General features: G+C 54.0%; 1 protein-coding gene across 2 annotated transcripts in view; it reads right to left on the reverse strand.

Moving 5' to 3' along the window:
• Positions 1–1,570: 1,570 nt before the first annotated feature.
• The window catches only part of STK40 (serine/threonine kinase 40), a 31,531-nt gene continuing 13,860 nt past the window's right edge, over positions 1,571–19,241 (reverse strand). The window contains exons 3-11 of one of the 2 annotated variants that reach the window (XM_044419459.1): positions 15,801–15,886; positions 13,811–13,954; positions 12,914–13,141; positions 12,537–12,589; positions 8,516–8,631; positions 7,035–7,179; positions 6,790–6,909; positions 5,599–5,656; positions 1,571–4,361 (exon numbers count right to left, since the gene is read on the reverse strand). In XM_044419459.1, coding sequence (XP_044275394.1) covers positions 4,143–4,361; positions 5,599–5,656; positions 6,790–6,909; positions 7,035–7,179; positions 8,516–8,631; positions 12,537–12,589; positions 12,914–13,141; positions 13,811–13,954; positions 15,801–15,886 — 1,169 coding nt within the window. In that variant the 3' untranslated portion in view covers positions 1,571–4,142. Of the gene's footprint in view, positions 4,362–5,571; positions 5,657–6,789; positions 6,910–7,034; positions 7,180–8,515; positions 8,632–12,536; positions 12,590–12,913; positions 13,142–13,810; positions 13,955–15,800; positions 15,887–19,241 lie in introns of both variants that reach the window. The other variant, XM_044419458.1, reaches the window with a different exon arrangement.

Raw genomic sequence — 19,241 nt, forward strand, 5'->3', positions numbered from 1 at the left:
ATGTTGGCAATTTGATCTCTAGTCCCTCTGCCTCTTCGAAATCCTGCTGTACTTCTGGTAGTTCTCGGTCCACATACTGCTGGAGCCTAGCTTGTAGGGTTTTGAGCATAACTTTGCTAGCATGTGAAATGAGTGCAATGGTGAGGTAGTTTGAGCATTCTTTGGCATTGCCCTTCTTTGGGATCGGAATGTAAACTGACCTTTTCCAATCCTGTGGCCACTGTTGAGTTTTCCAAGTTTGCTGGCGTATTGAGTGTAGCACTTTAACTGCATTGTCTTTTAGGATTTTGAATAGCTCAGCTGGAATACTGTCACCTCCACTAGTTTTGTGGTTGCTCAGACTTCCTAAGGCCCATTTGACTTCACATGCCCGGATGTCTGGCTCGAGGTCAGTGACCACCCCATCGTGGTTATCAGGGACGTTAAGCTCTTTCTTGTATAGTTCTTCCATGTAATCTTGTCATCTCTTCTTAATCTCATCTGCGTCTTTTAGGGCACATGCTGATTAATGTATGATCTTGTGCCACACACAAATGCAACCGCAGGAGGAGTCGAAAAGGAGCCACTTGCATGCCTTTCAAGGGTCATTTGCTTTTGTTTGGTTTTTAACTTGATCAGCTATGGGGTAGGTTCGAGCAGGAACATGCATGTCTAGGGGTTTTGTCATGATGTAAGCCCCCCAGAGAGCCTATGGCTAGTGGAGCAGCATACACATTAATCCTTTTCAGAGGGGTAGAGAGATTCTCCTTCTGCCCCCTCATGAAAATACACAGGGAGGGGTAGGGGAGATGGGGGCGGGCTATTTGCTGCTGCCCTCCCATGGGGCGCAGCCAACAGAATCTGCACCCCACTCTCCTCCACCCAAGGGCAATTCCCAGAGCATGAGCACAGCCCTCTCCTCTGCAGACTTGCCATGAGTCGGTTCCACTGAAATGAACTTGGCTTCCTTCTGGGTATGGCCACTGAAAATAATGAGATTTACTTCTAAAAGAAATGCATGTTCAGGCTCGAGGAAATGATGGATTTTCCTCTCCAAAGGACAGGGGAGGTGGAGGCCACTCTGGGGGCAAGTGAGAGAGCAAATCTGTGGCACGGGAGGCAGCAAAGCAGTGGAAGGGTCTCTTCCAAGTTGCTGATGCTTTGCTGAAGCCCTGCCGGGACAGTTCCTCTTCCTGCTGATCACCAAGTCCCTCCCTCAGGGCCCTGAGCAGCACTGCAAGTTCAGTACCCATTGAGAGAGACTGAGGGGAAATGGCAGCGCGTAAATAAGTTGCAACGGAACCTTTCTGAAGAAACGGATTTAACAGCGGAAAGCGCATGGGCATGAGCAGGTGGGTGAGCATCATGGGATGCACCAGTGAATCAGGAATCCCAGGGCTGGAGGGATGCCTGGAGCAGACTGCCGCTGGCTCCTGTCCTCTGCCTCCATCAGGCTTCTAAAATTTCGACAGGATCTCCTACCTGCACTGGAGCACAGCTTCACAGGAATGAGGGCTAGAAGATTTCACCAAAAGGAGTAAAGAAGTGAAAATTCTCTCAAAGAAGACACCTGTACTTCCTAACACACAGATTTGGTTCTACATTATCAAATTTTATTGCTGACATGCAGGAATAGTTAGGTGTAATACAAAAATAGGTCTCTATACAAATTCTCTTTGCATTTTTTCTACAATAGGATCTTTGTCTCTGGTGTCTCGCCCAATCTGTAATCTACCAAAACAAAACCAGCAGCGATTGCCAAGTTCCTCCCCACACACAAGTGTTGTCGTCGTCCTCCTCCACCTCCTCCTCTTCCAGTTTGGCTTCTATTGTGATGTAACACACTACAGTCAGGGGAGTATTGCTCTTTTTCCAGGACAAGTAAGGTGTGATGCAGGCATACAGCCGGGGAAGAGTTAAATAGGGGCTGGAAACAGCGAAAGGAGGAGTCTGCCCTCGCCGCCGTTTCTGGAGGGGTCCACAGCAGCCAGCGGCTATTTGAATGGCTCCTCATCCACGTAGGGAAGGAGCCCTCCTGTGAAGGAACCAAGTGGCGGTGCAGCCCAGCCCGTGCCGTGCGATCCCCTTCTCATCCTCCGGTGCTTCCTGCTGGCTGGGCTCAGCCCCAGGATGGTCCCGAGAACACCCCAGCCTGGACTGGTGCACCAGTGCAACTTAGTTTTGGCGGGGGGAATATGTACCTCCCTGCCTGAGGGATGCTTCCCGTGAGCTTTACGGGCCGCTGCAGTGCCACAAGTGACAGCCCTTAAAAGCACCATGCGGCCAAGCCCTGAGAAAGGGGCACCTGCCTGCCGGCTCACCTGCAGCTGTGCCGCCCAGGAGGGCTGCTCACTGGGAGGAAAGGCCACAGCGCCCCCCTCCGGCTGACAAGGGCTCCTGCTGGCCTCCAGCGCCAGCCCGGATCCTGATCTGCCCAAGGGCTGAGCTGGGGCAGCGTGGGCAGCTCCTTCGTAAGCAACACCACTGGGGCCTGCCCCGAGGACAGCCTTCGGTATTGTGCCGCGGCCCGCTGAAGGGCAAGCTCCCCCTCCGCGCCCCTCCCCAGCGTTTCCAAGGGGGCAGGGCCTGCCACAGCCACTTCTACCCCACGCCTGATCCACGGGGGGCGGGGGCAGATTCTGCTGGATGGCTTGGGACCTGTGGGGGGCCTGCAGGTGTGTCTTCAAAGCAACCGTTCTCATGTGCTGCTGGCCCCCCAGACTCCTCCTGCAGCAAAGCACCTCTGCCTCGGGGTGCTGAGAGTAGCGCTTGTGCTCCTTTCAGGGAAACGGCTGCAGGTGGGAAGCCTGCGGTTTGCTGGTGCCGGTGGGGAGGGTCACTGCACCCCGCACCCCGCACGCCAGCGTCTCCTGCATGGGGGGCCCTGGAGGAGCCACCCATCTGTCGTGCTGCTCATCTGATGCCACAGGGCCACTTCAGCTACCGGACTCTGTGGCCAAGAGACAAGACAAGGTTTGGGAAACTTCTGCAAAGTTGTGGCGGGGGGGGGGGGGGGGGGCGGCAGACAGCACACCCCAGGAAAGATGGCTTGAGAATGGCTTATCTGGCAAGAGAGGCATCCAGTTCCAAAACGTGGCTCAGAAACAATCCTGCCCTGTCCCGGCCTGGCCTGGCCTGGCCTGACCTGCGGGGTGGTGGCACGTCTTCCGGGGAAGTCCCGGGCCGGATCTTTGCAGCGGGTCAGCACTGTGACAAGGCGACAATGGCAAGACAAAGCAAAGAGAGCGGGGTAGGGAGACCAGCAGGCCTTTCCGAACCCGAGAAAGGCTGGTGGGAGTATTTCTGGAGAAGGTGCTGATCAGAATGGAAGGGAAGGAAAACCCTTTCACATTATCATAGATTTGTCCCTTCAGCTGTACCACTGTGAGGAGTGAGGTGAGAGGCATCAACAGAATTAATGCAACATCATGTAAGCTACCTTTAAAAAAACCCTAACAAAAACAAACAGAACTCCCAGGAAATCCAAAATAATTAAGGGACTGGAAAAGGCAGGCTAGGCCTCCAGAAAAGCTACATTTGGAACGACCCCTGGATGAAATGCTCTGCCTTGCTAGGAGGTACAAGCAACAAGCTCATCGAAAGCCAGCTCAGTCTGTGGTCACCCAGGAGGGTCTGCGGCCAACCTTCGGGGGAAGCATACTCAAACCAGGTATTAAATTAAAAAGAAAACAAACAGAGGAGGGCTGAGTGGGAAAGAGTTTAAAAACTACTTTCATGAGGCCCAGGGAGGTGGGTGGGGAGCAGGGAAGAGAATGGTTCAGCTTATTCAAACCATATGGCGCGAAACGCAGTCCACGTGGTCTCTGCAGTTCAACGTACGTCTGCGTCAGAAGAGAAGCCTGCTGGGGCACCTTTGCCAAAACCGCTCCTTGCTTCAGTCCAGAGAACAGTGTGGTTAAAAAAAGACAGAGGTAGATTTCGGAGTCATGATTAAAAGTAGATCAGCTGTCAAGGTTGAGTTCAAATCCACCAGCCCTTTCCCCAGACCACTGTCTCCCGCCAACCCTCTCGGGGCAACCGAACCCCAGCGGGCGAGACCCATCGGTGCGCGCTGCGTGGGGAAGACTGCTACATGTGTGGGGACCCCGGGCCGGGCCAGGCCGGGCCGGGCGGGCCGAGGCGCCTCTCGCGCTCTCCAGGAGCTACTTCCGAAGGTAGCGCTGTGCAAGGATGGCCGCGTCAAGGGGGTTCATGGGCTGAGCGTCACGGCCGAGGCGCCGCACGGGGGGGATGTTCCCAAACTGCCGCTTCTGGAGAAAGCTCCTGGCATCGTGCAGAGTGTTCTTCTCTTCGGCAAGCAGCAGCTGTTGTCTCATGTAGTTCTCAAACTCATACTGGGAACACTCCTCGGTCACCTTTGCCTGCGGGGAGGACAGAGCCTGCTGGAGCTGGCAAGGAGAGGCCCCGAGAGCGGCTGCGCTCACGGCCAGTCAGGCCAGTGTGCTGCCTGCAGGCGCTGCCGAGTCCGGCATGCTCGCTCGCTCGCTGCACCGATGAGCCAGCGCCCCACGAGCATGCCACACAGTCCCCGAGGAGCCCTGCCTCATGAGGAGTGGCAGGCTGGAAGCTGGGCAGCACCCGCGAAGGGGACGCAGCGCCTCCGCAACAGAGGAGCCCGACTGCCCCCCAACTGGGCCACCTGTTGAGAGGCCAGAGCAGCCCCTACAGAGCCCAGGAACCACCCAGAGGCGCAGGCACAGCGCAAGGCTCCTCCAGCCCTGCCTCTGCGCCGCTCGTGCCTGAGCAGGCCAGGCCAGCCGCCCCAGAGCTGTGAGAGTCCCCAGGTGCTCCAGCTGCCGAAGGGAACAGGCACACGGGCGGTGGGCTGGGCAGCAGAGGCTCAGGGAAGGCGGGGAGACACAGAGGACCGCAGTGGGGATGCCTGCTGCTGGTGGGGGAGGCGAGGGGCCCCCGAAGCCACGCCCTGGCAGGAAAGCCGCAGGCTGCTGGGAACACCCCACTGCTCTGGGGTGAAGGGAACGTCATTAACCATGGGCTCCACTTTAAAACAGGCGCCCGCTTCACATGCCTCCTGCACGAGAGGTTCACGCTTCCTACAGCTGCCGGGCAGCTCTCCCCACCCACCATTCCTTCCTTCCTTCCCATCAGCCGCGAACTCGAGCTGGAACCGAACCTCCAGGCCAAACCACCTGGCAGGAGAAGCCCAAAGCCCCACGGGGAGAGTCGCGTGCCCAGGGCTGCCCCTGCTAGTCCCATCTGGGCTAGAATCAGTCCTGCCCAGTGGAAATACCGGCATGTGCGTAAGACAGGTTTGTTGTAAACCTCTTGGAGAGCTCCAGGTGTTGGGCAGCATGGAAGTCCAAATAAATGAGCAAGTTTGCAGCTGCAGAAGCCGAGCTCGAACGCAGTGCCTGGGGCAACTGCCGAGGCTGCGCTCCCGCCCTGCTCGGGGAGGGCTGCAGGGCTTGGGGCATCCCCGAATCCTCCCCAGGGCCCGGGCCAGGGCCAGGTTGCACAAGGTGGCGGGCGGGCGCACGGCACAATGTGGCCAGGCTGCCGGCCGCGCCTCCCTCCAGGGCAGGCTAGTCCCCCACAGGCAGCCCTTCCTACCTCGTGCACGTTGTCCGGATTGCCCACCTGGTCATCTATATCCGGAACCACCTGCAAGGGTCCACTCAGGGATGACATGGACTGCCTGCAGGAGAGACGGGGCGGGTCAGGACACGCAGGCCCAGGCCACTGCCCGCGGAATCGCCCGCCTCCCCGAGGACTCGGTGCTCGGCTGCACGCCGCTCCCAGGCCCTTGCCCCCCGCCATCCCCCGGGGGCTGCCCGTCTGCTGCGGTGCTCGGCGGACGGGCTCGCAGTGCAGTGCCACCCTCTCGGCCGTGGCTGTGCCGAGACGCTGCGGCGTTTGGCAGGCAGGGGGAAGCACGGCGAGCCATGCCACTGGGGCGCGCCTGGGGACTGCTCCTGGCCGTGTGCTCTGGCAACGAGGCTGCCACCGTGGCTAAGCACGCCCTGATCTTCCATGTGAGTCGTTCCCCCCATGCCAAGGGGGACCTCCGGGGTGGCCCTCCCTGTGTCCAGAGCACAGCATTCCGCGCTTCCGTGAGGTGCTGTGCAAATACTTCCTGCCGTTCCACCGACTGGATGGCCCCTGGGGCCAACACTGGAGGGAGAAAAGCCTTCTCTGACCAGCTTTGCCTCACCAAGGCATGACTGGCTGACTTGCAAGCCTCCCCATGGAGCACGGCTGCTCCTGCCCCTCGGCTGCTTTGCTTGCCTTTCTGCACCAGAACTGCAAGAACAGGACACCTGCAGCCCTGTTTTCAACGCCATCCTAAAGATCCCGGGTACAGGACCTGCCCTTTTCACCGCCGCTGCCCGCGGGACTGGTAGCCGTTCACCGAAAAGGACAAACGGCGTTTTTGTTCCAGCCCAAAACAAGGCCTGTGTCAGGTCTCGCACGACCAGCTCAGGTCCCACGGCAGGGATGCTTTGCCTGGGTCACCCTGGCCCCTGCCTGCATCGTGCACAGAAGCGCACCGGCGCATGTGTCCCCCGCCCCCCATCACGGCAGAGGCCGAGTGGCCAGGCAGGCAGCCCGTGCAAAAGGAGGCCCCCCTGCAAAGAAGGGCCCCGAGGCCCCAGCTGGCTGCTGCAGCCCCACACCCATGGCGGAGCGCCAGGCGTGGGAAACGCTGTGCGAACAAGCCAGCCACACTCCTGGCACGAAGCCTGGCGCCCCCCATGCGCTCCGCTGCCAAGCAGGCAGGTGACCGTGAGTGAAGGCATCCCCGCTCCCGGCGCCCCCCACCATGCTTACCACGAGGCAATGATGGAGCTCAGGGAGTCGAGCACTTCCGAGGCGGCCAGGCGTTGCTGGGGGTCCAGAACAAGCAGCTTTCGGATCAGGCACACCGTGTTTTCGGACACGCGCCCATCTCTGCTGGAGAACAGAGGGACTGAGGGGAGGAAAGCCTCTGGAGGCCACGATGCCAGGCCCTCTGTGCTGGCTCAGGCGTGTGTGTCTCCTGGTGCGAGGAAGGGGGGTCGCTTGCTCTCACTCACTCAGGGATGGTGTATTCGGCCGCCTTGATCTTGCGAAAGAGCTCCTGGGGGATGCTGTCATAGAAGGGGAACTGTCCGTACAGCATGGTGAAGAGGACCACGCCCAGCGCCCACATGTCACTGGGCTTCCCACGGTAGGGACGACCTGCAGGCACAGGAGATGCTGTGGCATTAGTAGGTTCCTGGAGATGTGGCAGCAGTGGCTGAGCTGCCCCGTGGCTGCCCTTGTCCTGCGAGGAAGCCCTCCGCTGCTTCAGGCGGCGAACTGGGCCTGCCGGGTAGAAAGCCAGTGAAGGTTGCACAGCCCCATCAGGCCCCCTCCAGTTCCAGCTGCAGAGGGAAAGAAAGCTCTTTCCCGCCTATCCTGGGGCGGGCAGCAGGGAGGCAGGCTGCAGGCAGCCGCAGCTGAAAGGAAAGCCGGGCCAAGCCCAGCCCAGCCCAGCCCAGCCCAGCCAGGCTGGGCTTCCCTGTGACGCAGAGGAGGGCAGCTCTGGAGGCTGCCGAGAGACCTGCGGCAGGTGCAGGTGGCACGCAAACGCTGTCGGTGCCACGCCATGCAGCAGTGCCCTCTGGCTTGTGCCGCCAGAGCACACTCAGGGGCCGGCCACCCTGCAAGAGCGGCCACCGCCACTCCAGGCACGGATGGGGAATGCGCTGCTGAGTGCCTGCTGCTTGGATCCCGGCTGACGGGGGTTGCTGGCGTGCAGCGGTTCTCTGCCAGGCTTCATCCTGCCTGTGCTGGGCTGGTGGTGGGCGGAGGACGGCCTTGCTGCCACAGCCGGCCCTTTCGGCTGCCCACGGGGCGGGAAGTGCCACGCTGCTTTGGAGCAGCCCAGCGCAACCGGTGCCCCCACGTTCTGCACCCTGGCACAGCCACACGGTGGCAGTGTGGAAGGGGTGGCCTGTGGGCAGAGGAGGCAAAGGCATGGCACCCCAGATGTGCCTGGCCCTCTGCTGGACACATGGGGGGTGGGGTGCTTTGGAGACCACACTGAGCCGTCTTCTAGGCGGGGCTGATCGTGTTGTGGGAGCCCGACCAGTGCCTCCCGAGTTCTTCAGAGTTGCCACCGAGGGGTTTTTGCGCCCCCTGAAAGTGCACACTAGCGCCCCCTTACGTGCAAAATGCTCTGTTTAATCGACCGTCTGCCTCTGGGAGCAGCACCACCTGCTGCTCGGCTACTGAGAGGCCTCAGGCCCTCCGGCGCAAGCAGCTGCCAGGTGGGGCTCCCCCCCGCGGGGGTGGCCAGCGGCCCCCTCACCCAAGGGCCGAGGGCACCTTGCTGGGCGGCACGCCCTGCGCGTCGATCTGCTCCCTCTGCAGCAGGCCGTGAGGGCAGGGAGCCTGGCGTGCCGTGGGGTCCTGTGCACCGCAGGGGAGCAGCGAGGGCGGTGGGCATCCCGAGGGGCGAGCTCTCAGCCGGGAGAGCCGGGCCGGGGGAGAATGTGGGGCTGCCCGCTGCAAGCTGGGGGCTGCGACTCACCGCTGAGGACGTCTGGGCTGATGTAGGCGGGGCTCCCACGCTGGTCCTTCAGCAGGTCATCCTCACTCACCAGGTGCTTCCCGAGGCAGAAGTTTGTGATTGTGATCCGGTGGGTCCTGGAGGGAAGGAGCAGGGAGACGGCTGGCAGAGGAGGGGGCAGAAGGAGGAGCCGGTGGGCACCTGGGGTCCCAGCACAGAGCCTCAAGGCAGCCCTGAGGACACCTGCTGCCCAGCTGCTACGGGAGGGGACCAACCGCAGCACCGTCCTCGCCCTCCAGGATGCCGAGTTGACACACTGCTCTGACTGAGGCGGCCAGAGCGGTGTCATGGCAGACAGTCTTGTGCCAGAACTGCTGTGGTGCCTGCAGGATCGCCTGCTGCCCCGCAGCCGGACCTGCCTCACAGGATTGCCCCAGGGGTTACCTGGACCCAGGGGAGCCATGCCTGCTGCCTGGAGCCTCCCACCCCGGAGGAGAGGAGAGCGTGAATACAGGGGTGGCCCTCTTGCATCTGCTGCACGCTTGCCCACAAACGCCCAGCATCTGTGTCCGCTGTGGGGGTGCATTACTGTTATCACTATTCCTGTTTATGCCCTTTCATTTTTTTATATTTATATATATATATTTATAAAATTTGTATGCTGTCCAATTAGTAATGTCTCTGGATGGCTAACAGCATAAATAAATTGACGACCCACTCTGGCTGCGATTAATAAAATACAATAATAAAACTTATTAAAATATTGATTAAATAAAAAGGTCTTAACCTGACGCCAAAAAACATATAATGGCAGCGCCAGGCGGACCTCTCTGGGGAATACGCCATCTCTTGGAATACAATCTGACTACAGAGGCTTACAAGGGACACAACAATAAAGAATATTTTTATAAACCAGTCGTGTGCCTCCCTCAGGGCAGGCAACGACAAATGGCCTGGGGCACCGGGCACACAGGATCCTGCACCTGGGGGCTTGTCAGGTGGGACAGGTTACCAGGCAGCGGTGAGGGGAAGGTGGATGTGAGAGTGGGGCTCACTTGCACCCCACTCCGCACGCACGCTGTGATGGGCTCCACAGGCAGGCCAAAGTCAGCCCTGAGTTCACGCACACCCAGGATTCTGGCAGCCTGACTTTGGGCTTCTCTTTTTCAATGGTGGGGAATGAGAAACACTTGCCAATCAACTGCAGACCTTCACGAGACCCAGATCTACCTTCTGCCCACCTGGCATGCCATTCCTATGCCCCAGCTGGAAGACATGCACCTTTTGATAATGAAATGGTATGAAGAAAGGTGGGGGCAACATCCCTGGTCCCCCCGGCAGCCTGCAGCAAACTTCACTTGCTGCTGTGACAGGAGTGCGGAAGCACGTGGGGTTAATGGCCGACTGGAGCAACACTCAAGCAGAACAAGGTTTTTCATGTGCCTGGAAAGATCCGTGGAGCCCTCTCAGAACCTCTTGCGCCTGCCTTTCTCGAGTCACTTCTGCATGCCCTGAAGCGCTGCGGATTGATGCCCCACTAGCAAGGGATCTACCCATGGCCAAACTGCAGCCTGTGCTCACAAACAGAGGACATTACAAGAGGTGCAACACATGCCGCTTACCGGAGGCACGACTGATTAACAAGGACAAATCAAGCTTTGGAAGAATTTAAAAATGAAGGAAAAATATATATTGGCTTACTATCAACTGGCTTCAAGACTGAAAAAGGGACTTTAGACGGGAAAAGGTACAATAAGAGACCTGTCAGGTTTTTTCAACCCTAACCATTGACCAGTTTCACATGCTTTGGTCTGTCTCCACTATTTTGCTTTTTGATGGGAGGGGTGCCGCGCCTATCATGCTTGCCCTGCCTGCCGGTCTTCACTCTGCAGCCCTTCTGAATGGCAAAAGCAGCAGGTGAGTGACTGCCAGAAGGCTTCTACTGGACGACAGGAAGCTGCAGCAAGGGCGAAAGTTCCTGCAATCGACAAAGGGAAAGGAGGCAAGGTGGGTCTTGCCAGAGTCCCCTGGGCACAGAGTCCCCTGCGGGAAAGGGTGGGGCTAGGCCAGGGGTCGGCAACCCGCGGCTTTGGAGCCACTCGTGGTTCTTGGATCCCTCTGCTGCGGCTCCATCGCTCAAAACATGCGACAGCCGCGGATCTGCGACCAAGGTCACAAAAGTTACAAAATACCAATAGGTGATGATGAGGCAACCACTCAGGAAGGCTGGGCCAGCTGGTTCAGTCAATTGCTACATTCCTCTGCCATTGTGCAGGGAAAGTGGAACAAGCTTCCTGCAGGCTCTCATGCTGCTGAAAGGATTCTTTTTGTCCCAGTGTAATCTCCTTCATCTGAATGTTAAAAGCTGCGCTTGGGACCTGTCACAATTCACAGCACTTGACTGTTTATCTGCTAATCAGTCACTATATCTCCACCTATATCTCCCCGACGCACTGCAACCCTTGTTGATTTACTGAGTTTTTTTCCCCTGGTAGGCCAACCATGGATAAATCGAAGAAGTTTCTGAAGAAAACCGAACGTTTAATGGTATGTAGGTAGATTCATTTGCTTTTACTGCTGATGAACTTATGGGGTTTGCTTTTTAATGCATGCATCCCTTTAGCACTGACTTTGATTCTGCAGGAAGCTGTTCTCCTATTCAAAATATATGAAAGGAGTCCTACTAGTTTATAATGTAAGATTAAAAATAACAGTTTTTAGTGACTGAACAAGAGCTGCAGCTAAATCATAATGAAGATACAGATCTACTTCCTTGTTTTAAGAAGATTCTTATAAAAATTCCAGCAACATTATCACATTGGGCGAGGGATGTTTGTTCAATATTTCGCCAGACTATTATTTATATTTGTTGTATTGCAGAAACTCTACTTACAGTATGAAAGTATCAATTAGTCCATTTTTATTCAGGTTGACAGCTGACTGCACCCTCCAGTCCACGTGATAAAAGGATGAGGGCACACAGAAGCAGAGGGCATGTTTGGTTTGCTGCAGGTGGATAATTTAAGTTCGGCTCTTTATTTCATAAATATGAGGAGGACTCAAATAGACATTGAGTGTTTTATTTGAAAGTGACCTTCAACCCAGTGTCTTTTTTTTTTTTTGGAGATCAAAATGTTTTTGTTGCATGCAGAAATAAAAATTTGTTTTCTCTGCAGCAGTTCATTGATTTCATAAATGCAACACATAGTTTTTTTATACATAGCATAAAGGTAAAAAACGAAATATGCAGTGTTATCTTCATTTTAGATGTCAGAAGGGTTTTGCGGCTCCTCGTGTTTCCTTTTGTGCGGGAAACGGGCCCAAACGGCTCTTAGCGTGTCAAGGGCTGCCGGCCCCGGGGCTGACCTGTGGCAAACGCAATTGCCCGCCGGGCGCACCACGCACTGCTCCACGAACGGCCTACGCTGTGCCGCTTTTCCACAGGGTGGACTGCCGTGCCGTGCGAATGCTACCAGTCTCGACAGACCTTGGGTGCAGAACGCACTGAGCACGAGGGGCAGGCCGCGTAATCAGCCATTTCCAAGAGCACTTTGATTTGCTCGTTCCTGGGATATGCCCGGACTGATGCCAGCGGCGTTCCCGAGTGCGAAGGATCAAGAAAGGGAGGAGGAATCTGCTGGAAACTGGGCTCTTTCCCGATGGCAGAACTGGCTGGCCTGGTCTCACGCGTGACTGCTAGGAATGCTGCCCCAGGGCAGCTCTGCAACTGAGCAGGCTGCGACACAGCCCCTGGCGGGCATGCCATCAGCCTCACAACTTCCTCCAGGGCTTGCTTCTCCCTGTGCCCCCCCGAAACCCTATGGAAGACCCTCCGTGCCTTCTCTAGCCTAGAGGCGAGGAGGGACAGGAGAGGGCGAGAGGAGATTCTAATGCTGCGTGACCTGGCAGGGCTGCACAGACTGAAAATGAAAACCTCCTTGGATGACTTGGAGAGCAGAATCTCCTTTCTGTGGCCACGCTGCCTCCTGCCCGCAGAGAAAAAATGCCCCGTGACAAAGAAGCCACTGTAGAACAAGCCTACCTTTTGTTCAGCACCATGTTTCCCAGTTTTAAGTCTCGGTGCACAATGTTCTTCTGGAAAGACACGGGAGTGCAAACAAACAAACCGTTAGAGCAAACGAGGTTATCTCGAGGAATACAGAACACCTATACGAACGTGAAGGCTCAGTCCCGCTGCCTCAGTTCCACTCACTTCTCTGGGAAATGCAGAAGCACCATGGCCGATGCCGTGCCCACTGCAGATGGATGCCGGTTTCACACCTTTGCAAGCTTCTACCTGGCTCGGCAAGCGCACGGGGAGACCTCGCCCCCCAAGGTGACCGGCGGTGCGCCTGAGGCACGGCAGCATTTGTGCTGCAGGCACCCGCACCCTCACGAAGGAGAGCACAGAAACGGTACCTTGTGCAAGGCCTCCACCACTCGCACGACGTCATAGAAGATCACAACCGTCTCCCGCTCGCTGAGGCGCTTCTCCTTGATGACGTAGTGCTGGAGGTTGATGAGGTCTGCTGTCTTGTCACTGAAGTCGTGGGCACAGAGGCAGTCCAGCACCAGGCAGATGCGCTTCTTCATTTTTCGGACCATCCTACTGGATTCCAGGTCTTCAACCAGCTCACAGGCTCGGTCCTGTTTGGCCGCAGTGAGCAAGGGACAGATTGCAGTTAAAGAGGAGAGGGAAGGCCTCTGACCACCGGCTGAGCCCTGCGCGTCCTGCTCGCACGACTACCAGGTGGCAACACCACGCTCCCCATCGCCATGCTTCCTCCTGCTTGTCATCCGAGACGGCTGGGGCAACCGGGCACGGACATGCATTTGCCGGGGCCCGATTCTGCCCTTGCCCGATGAGCTCACAGGCGTGGAACAGATGGCCCAGTTACCCCCTGGCATTCCAATGGTCTCCTGTCAGCCAGCTGCAGCCCCTGTGGCAGGACTGGCTAGAGACGCCTTTGGTGTCTTTTTCAACCATATGTTGAATCCACACAGACTGGGGGAGGAACACTGAGAAACATCTTAATGGCAATGCAGAATCCCTGGTCAATAGGTTCAAACTAGCATTGCAATGGCATGGAAGTTAGGTCTGGGGCTCTGGCAGGCACTGCCAGCTGCAGCAGTAGATGTGGAAGAAGTAGCCATCATTAGAAAAAATGTGGACAGCTGGCCAGAAAGGTCTTTTGGCGAACAGCGTTTTCAGCATGCAGGCAGCTTTCCCAATGGGCAAATGCTAGCAGTGCCTGTGGGCAGCAGACCAATCTTTATGGCCAAATCCTCAGAAGAACCAAGGATGGCCGTGCATACCTGGAAAAGGCCATGGTGGTGCACCACCCCATCCTGGTTGTGCAGGAGGGAGAGAAGGGAGTACTCCGTGTGAAGCAGCATCTTGCCCTGGCGCTCCTCTTGGGTTTCTGTGCCTTTGTCACTCTTGTCCTCCAAGGTGAGGATCTTTGCAAAAAGAAACAAATGGGGAGGGGGGGTGCGGGGGGCGGGGGCTATATTTCTTCCCAGAAAAGCCAAGAAATTCAAATTCAACATGGTGCTGCAAACATGTTCCTTGCTGAGGTCTGGACTTGCACCCTCCTGGTTGTAATTTACATTTTGATTATGCTGATGATAATAATTATGGCCACAATTATCCTTATTTTTAACTGGGAGACTGGCCTGTCATGGTGCAAATACCATGGTGGCTTTATTCCCAAGAGAACTACTGGGCCCAAAACGGGTCTCTGAGGCAACATCTGGAAAACAAAGGGGGTCACGGCTCCAGTGTGCCCAGCCCCCGCCCCCCCAGCAAAGAAGGTAAGCTGGGGTGTCAGGGAGCAACCGAGGAGGCGGGCAGACCACAAAGGGCTGCTCTGCCTGTCCACAAGCCTCATGCCTTTAGGAGTGCGGGTGGGTAAGTGGGCGCTTTGACCCACTTCGTCCTCCGTTTCTTGGCCAGACTACTTTCTCTGAGCTTCCTCAGCTCGTCTTCTGTGAAATGAGTCCTGGAGCAAAAGACTGGCACAAAAGAGGAACCTGCCTGTTGGAGTTCTGAACCCACCTCTTTCTTGTACTAGGCAAGTTATTTTTCCTTTCATCTGACCAATCTGAATGGGCATGTTGTAATGACCTTGACAGCAACTTTCCCAAAATTCCCAGTGCCCTCACTCACCTGGAAAAGCCGCGGAGCTCTGATTTGAAAGGATTAGTAGATGTTTCTTTAGATTAGTAAATGCTACTTTATATCCAAGTGCATTTGGTGGGTGCATTTGCTTTGATGTGGCTGCTTAATTTAAAAAAATGGTCTGCAATTTTCAACTGATGTTTGAACATTAGACTGCACAGAACCATGTTTCAGTGGAATATAAATCTCACATAAAGCAATGTCAGGTTAGTGGTCCTAGAAAATACCGCTCTAACTAGTATTGATAATTGCAGCAGAGAGCATGAGGTTAGATCAACTAACAGTCCAATTTTGTGGAAGACAGTTGCAGAATGTAGGAGCTGGCATGTGCATGTGAATTTTAAGGCCAATGACAGCAACCCACTGAAGGTACAAGAGCCAGGGGATTTCTTGCTCATGCCAGCAAAATGGTTCTCTTGCTTTAAAGGTTCTTTAAGGAAACCTTTAAAGAAAATGCTATTTTAATGCTATACTTTAAAGCTATTTACTGCTTATCCTTTTAAACTTATTTCTGCTTTTCTTTCTTATTTATTTATTTAAAACTTTTATATAGACGAAGACCTTTTTATTCAAATGTCATTTTAATTGTTAATAGTATTTATTCATTGTATTCTTTGGCCAGGGCGACTTCTTAATTTATCCTGTTAATTTATATTATTCTATGGAAGTTTATTTATGGATGTGAGCCACCCTGAGGCTTCGGCGAATGGGGCGGCATAGAAGTCTCCTAAATAAATAATAAATATACTGTCCAATACCGAGGTCTTGGGATGATAAATCGAACCTTTAAATAAAGTTTTCTTCCCCTGCAAACTGCTCCCAATCCTATGTAAAAGTGGAACATAGCAAGAGCAATGAGGAGCAGGACGAGGGGGGGCGAGTGGGAAGGCAGCACAGGGAGGGTCCCTTCTCCAGGGCTGTCTCGTATCTTTTCAGACCGAAGTGGCACTGCTAGGGCACCGCTGCTGGGGACCAAGCAGAGCTGCCTCTCCAGCTCTGACCAGGGGCCCTCTCTGCCTTTTCTGCTGTGGCTTCTGCCATCCACAACACCATTGCAATCCTGCTGGCTGGCGGCTGCCGCTGCCTCCGGAATCCCCAGGCATGAAACTGCCACTTCTGGCTTACCTTGAGTTGGTAGAAGTCATCTGTCCCATCCTTTCTTGCCAAGCACTGGACAATGCTAGGCACCGGGGAGTTGCCCAAGCGAGGCCCTGGGGGCACAAACACAGGACAGGACTGCTTGGTCTGGCTTGGTGGGCCAGTTCACACCACTGCAGGGGGGCCCAGGACTGAGCCGTGGGGACCCACTGGTTACCTCTCCCCAGTCAGAGAAGCGGCACTGAGGAGCACTCTGAATCTGTGTAATTGGTACTGTCCGTTCTGGAGCAACCCATTCTGACCTTGTGATGGTGCGCAAACCAGCTTTGCGCTTACACTGGATGTGGCTGGAAGTTTAGCTACCCAGCCCGATCACCAGCAGGGTTCCTTTCTTTCCAGCCAGCATGCATGATGTGCCTTTCCACAAGCCCCTGAGAGCTTCAACACAGAATGGACTTCAAGTTTCCCCTCTGCCCCCCACCCCCAGTAGAGCTAAAGCCTAGAAGAAATGCCAGCACAAAAGGAGAACTGCATTGCTGCACCACTCTGAGTAGGGATGTCATGGATAGGACAATGTGATGGCACACAACAACAACAACAACAACAGCAGCAGCATCCAAGGGACACATAACATGGTGCAAGCTACAGAATTCTGGCTCCTTCAATGCTCAGCTTCCATCCAAGAAGCAAATCTGTCTGTCTGTCTGTCTGTCTATCTACCTATCTCCTTCATGGATCACTGCCTTGCTGTGGCAAAGGGGCTTGCTTAGCTCAATGAAGCTATGAGCTCTGCCGTGCAGGGCCACCCAAGATGGACAGGTCATAGCAGAGAGCTCTGACAAAACGTGCTCCACTGGAGAAGGAAATGGCAACCCACTCCAGTATCTTTGCCATGAAAACCCCATGGACAGTACCAAAAGGCAAAAAGATATGATGCCGGAAGACGAGCCCTTCAGGTCGGAAGGTGCCCAATATGCTACTGGGGAAGAGCAGAGGGCTAGTACTAGTAGCGCCAGAAAGAGTGAAGCAACTGGGTCAAAGCCGAAAGGACACTCAGTTGCAGAAGTATCTGGTAGTGAAAGGAGAGTCCGATGCTGCAAAGATCTTTACTCCATAGGAACCTGGAATGTAAGATCCATGAATCAAGGCAAGCTGGACGTGGTCAAACAAGAGATGACAAGACTGAACATCGACATCTTAGGCATCAGTGAACTAAAATGGACAGGAATGGGTGAATGTAATTCAGATAACCATCAGGTATACCACTGTGGGCAAGAATCTCTCAGAAGAAATGGAGTAGCTTCATAGTCAATAAAAGAGTAGGAAAAGCAGTACTGGGATACAATCTCCAAAATGACAGAGTGATCTCAGTTCAAATCCAAGGCAAACCATTCAACATCACAGTAGTCCAAGTCTATGCCCCAACCACTGGTGCTGAAGAGGCTGAAGTTGACCGGTTCTATGACGGCCTACAACACCTTCCAGAATTAACACCAAAAAATGATGTCCTCATCATCATGGGGGATTGGAATGCTAAAGTAGGAAGCCATAAGATAACCGGAATAACAGGCAAGTTTGGCCTTGGAGTACAAAATGAAGCAGGGCACAGGCTGGTAGAATTTTGTTAAGAGAATATGATGGTCATAGCAAACACTCTTTTCCAACAACCCAAGAGACGACTCTACACATGGTCATCACCAGATGGTCAACACAGAAATCAGATTGACTATGTGCTCTGCAGCCAAAGATGGAGAAGCTCTATACAGTCAGTAAAACTAGACCAGGAGCTGACTGTGGCTCAGATCATGAGCTTCTGGTTGCAAAATTTAGGCTTAAATGGAAGAAAGTAGGGAAAAGCACTAGGCCACTCAGGTATGACCTAAATCATATCCCTGATGAATATACAGTAGAGGTGACAAATAGATTTAAGGAATTAGATCTGATAGACAGAGTGCCTGAAGAACTCTGGACGGAGGTTTTCAACATTGTACAAGAGGCAGCAACTAAAACCATCCCAAAGAAAAAGAAATGCAAGAAAGCAAAATGGCTGTCTGAGGAAGCTTTACAAATAGCTGAGGAAAGAAGGGAAGTGAAAGGCAAGGGAGAAAAGGAAGGATACACCCAATTGAATGCAGAGTTCCAGAGAACAGCTAGATCTCTGCCTTCTTAAATGATCAGTGCAAAGAAATAGAAGAAAACAATAGAATAGGGAGGACCAGAGATTTCTCCAAGAAAATTGGAGATATGAAGGGAATGTTTCATGCAAAGATGGGCATGAGAAAGGACCAAAATGGCAGGGACCTAACAGAGGCAGAAGAGATTAAGAAGATGTGGCAAGATTACACAGAAGAACTATACAAGAAAGGGCTTAACGTCCCTGATAACCACGATGGGGTGGTCACTGACCTCGAGCCAGACATCCTGGCATGTGAAGTCAAATGGGCCTTAGGAAGTCTGAGCAACAACAAAGCTAGTGGAGGCAACAGTATTCCAGCTGAGCTATTCAAAACCCTAAAAGACGATGCAGTAAAAGTGCTACACTCAATATGCCAGCAAATTTGGAAAACTCAACAGTGGCCACAGGATTGGAAAAGGTCAGTTTACATTCCCCTCCCAAAGAAGGGCAATGCCAAAGAATGTTCAAACTACAGCACCATTGCACTCATTTCACATGCTAGCAAAGTTATGCTCAAAATCCTACAAGCTAGGCTCCAGCAGTATGTGGACCAAGAACTACCAGGAGTACAGGCAGGATTTCGAAGAGGCAGAGGAACTAGAGATCAAATTGCCAACATACACTGGATCATGGAGAAAGCTAGGGAGTTCCAGAAAAACATCTACTTCTGCTTCATTGACAATGCTAAAGCCTTTGATTGTGTGGATCACAACAAATTGTGGCAAGTTCTTAAAGAAATGGGAGTCCCAGACCATCTTATTTGTCTCTTGAGAAATCTATATGTGGGTCAAGAAGCAACAGTGAGAACTGGACACGGAACCACGGACTGGTTCTAAATTGAGAAAGGAGTTCGGCAAGGCTGTATACTGTTGCCCTGCCTATTTAACTTATATACAGAGCACATCATGAGAAAGGTGGGGCTAGATGAATCACCAGTTGGAATTAAGATTGCTAGGAGAAATATCAACAACCTCAGATATGCAGAAGATACCACTCTCATGGCAGAAAGTGAAGAGGAACTAAAGAGCCTCTTGATGCAGGTGAAGGAGGAGAGCGCAAAAGTTGGCTTGAAACACAACATTAAGAAAACTAAGATTATGGCATCTGGTCCTCTCACTTCCTGGCAAATAGATGGGGAAGAAATGGAGGTAGTGACAGATTTTGTTTTCCTGGGCTCCAAGATCACTGCAGATGGGGACTGCAGCCAAGAAATTAAAAGATGCTTGCTCTTGAGGAGGAAAGCTATGGCAAATCTAGACTGCATACTAAAAAGCAGAGACATCACCCTGCCA

The sequence above is a fragment of the Varanus komodoensis genome, unplaced genomic scaffold, assembly GCF_004798865.1.
Source record: "Varanus komodoensis strain SLA01 unplaced genomic scaffold, ASM479886v1 scaffold103, whole genome shotgun sequence".
NCBI lineage: Eukaryota > Metazoa > Chordata > Lepidosauria > Squamata > Varanidae > Varanus > Varanus komodoensis.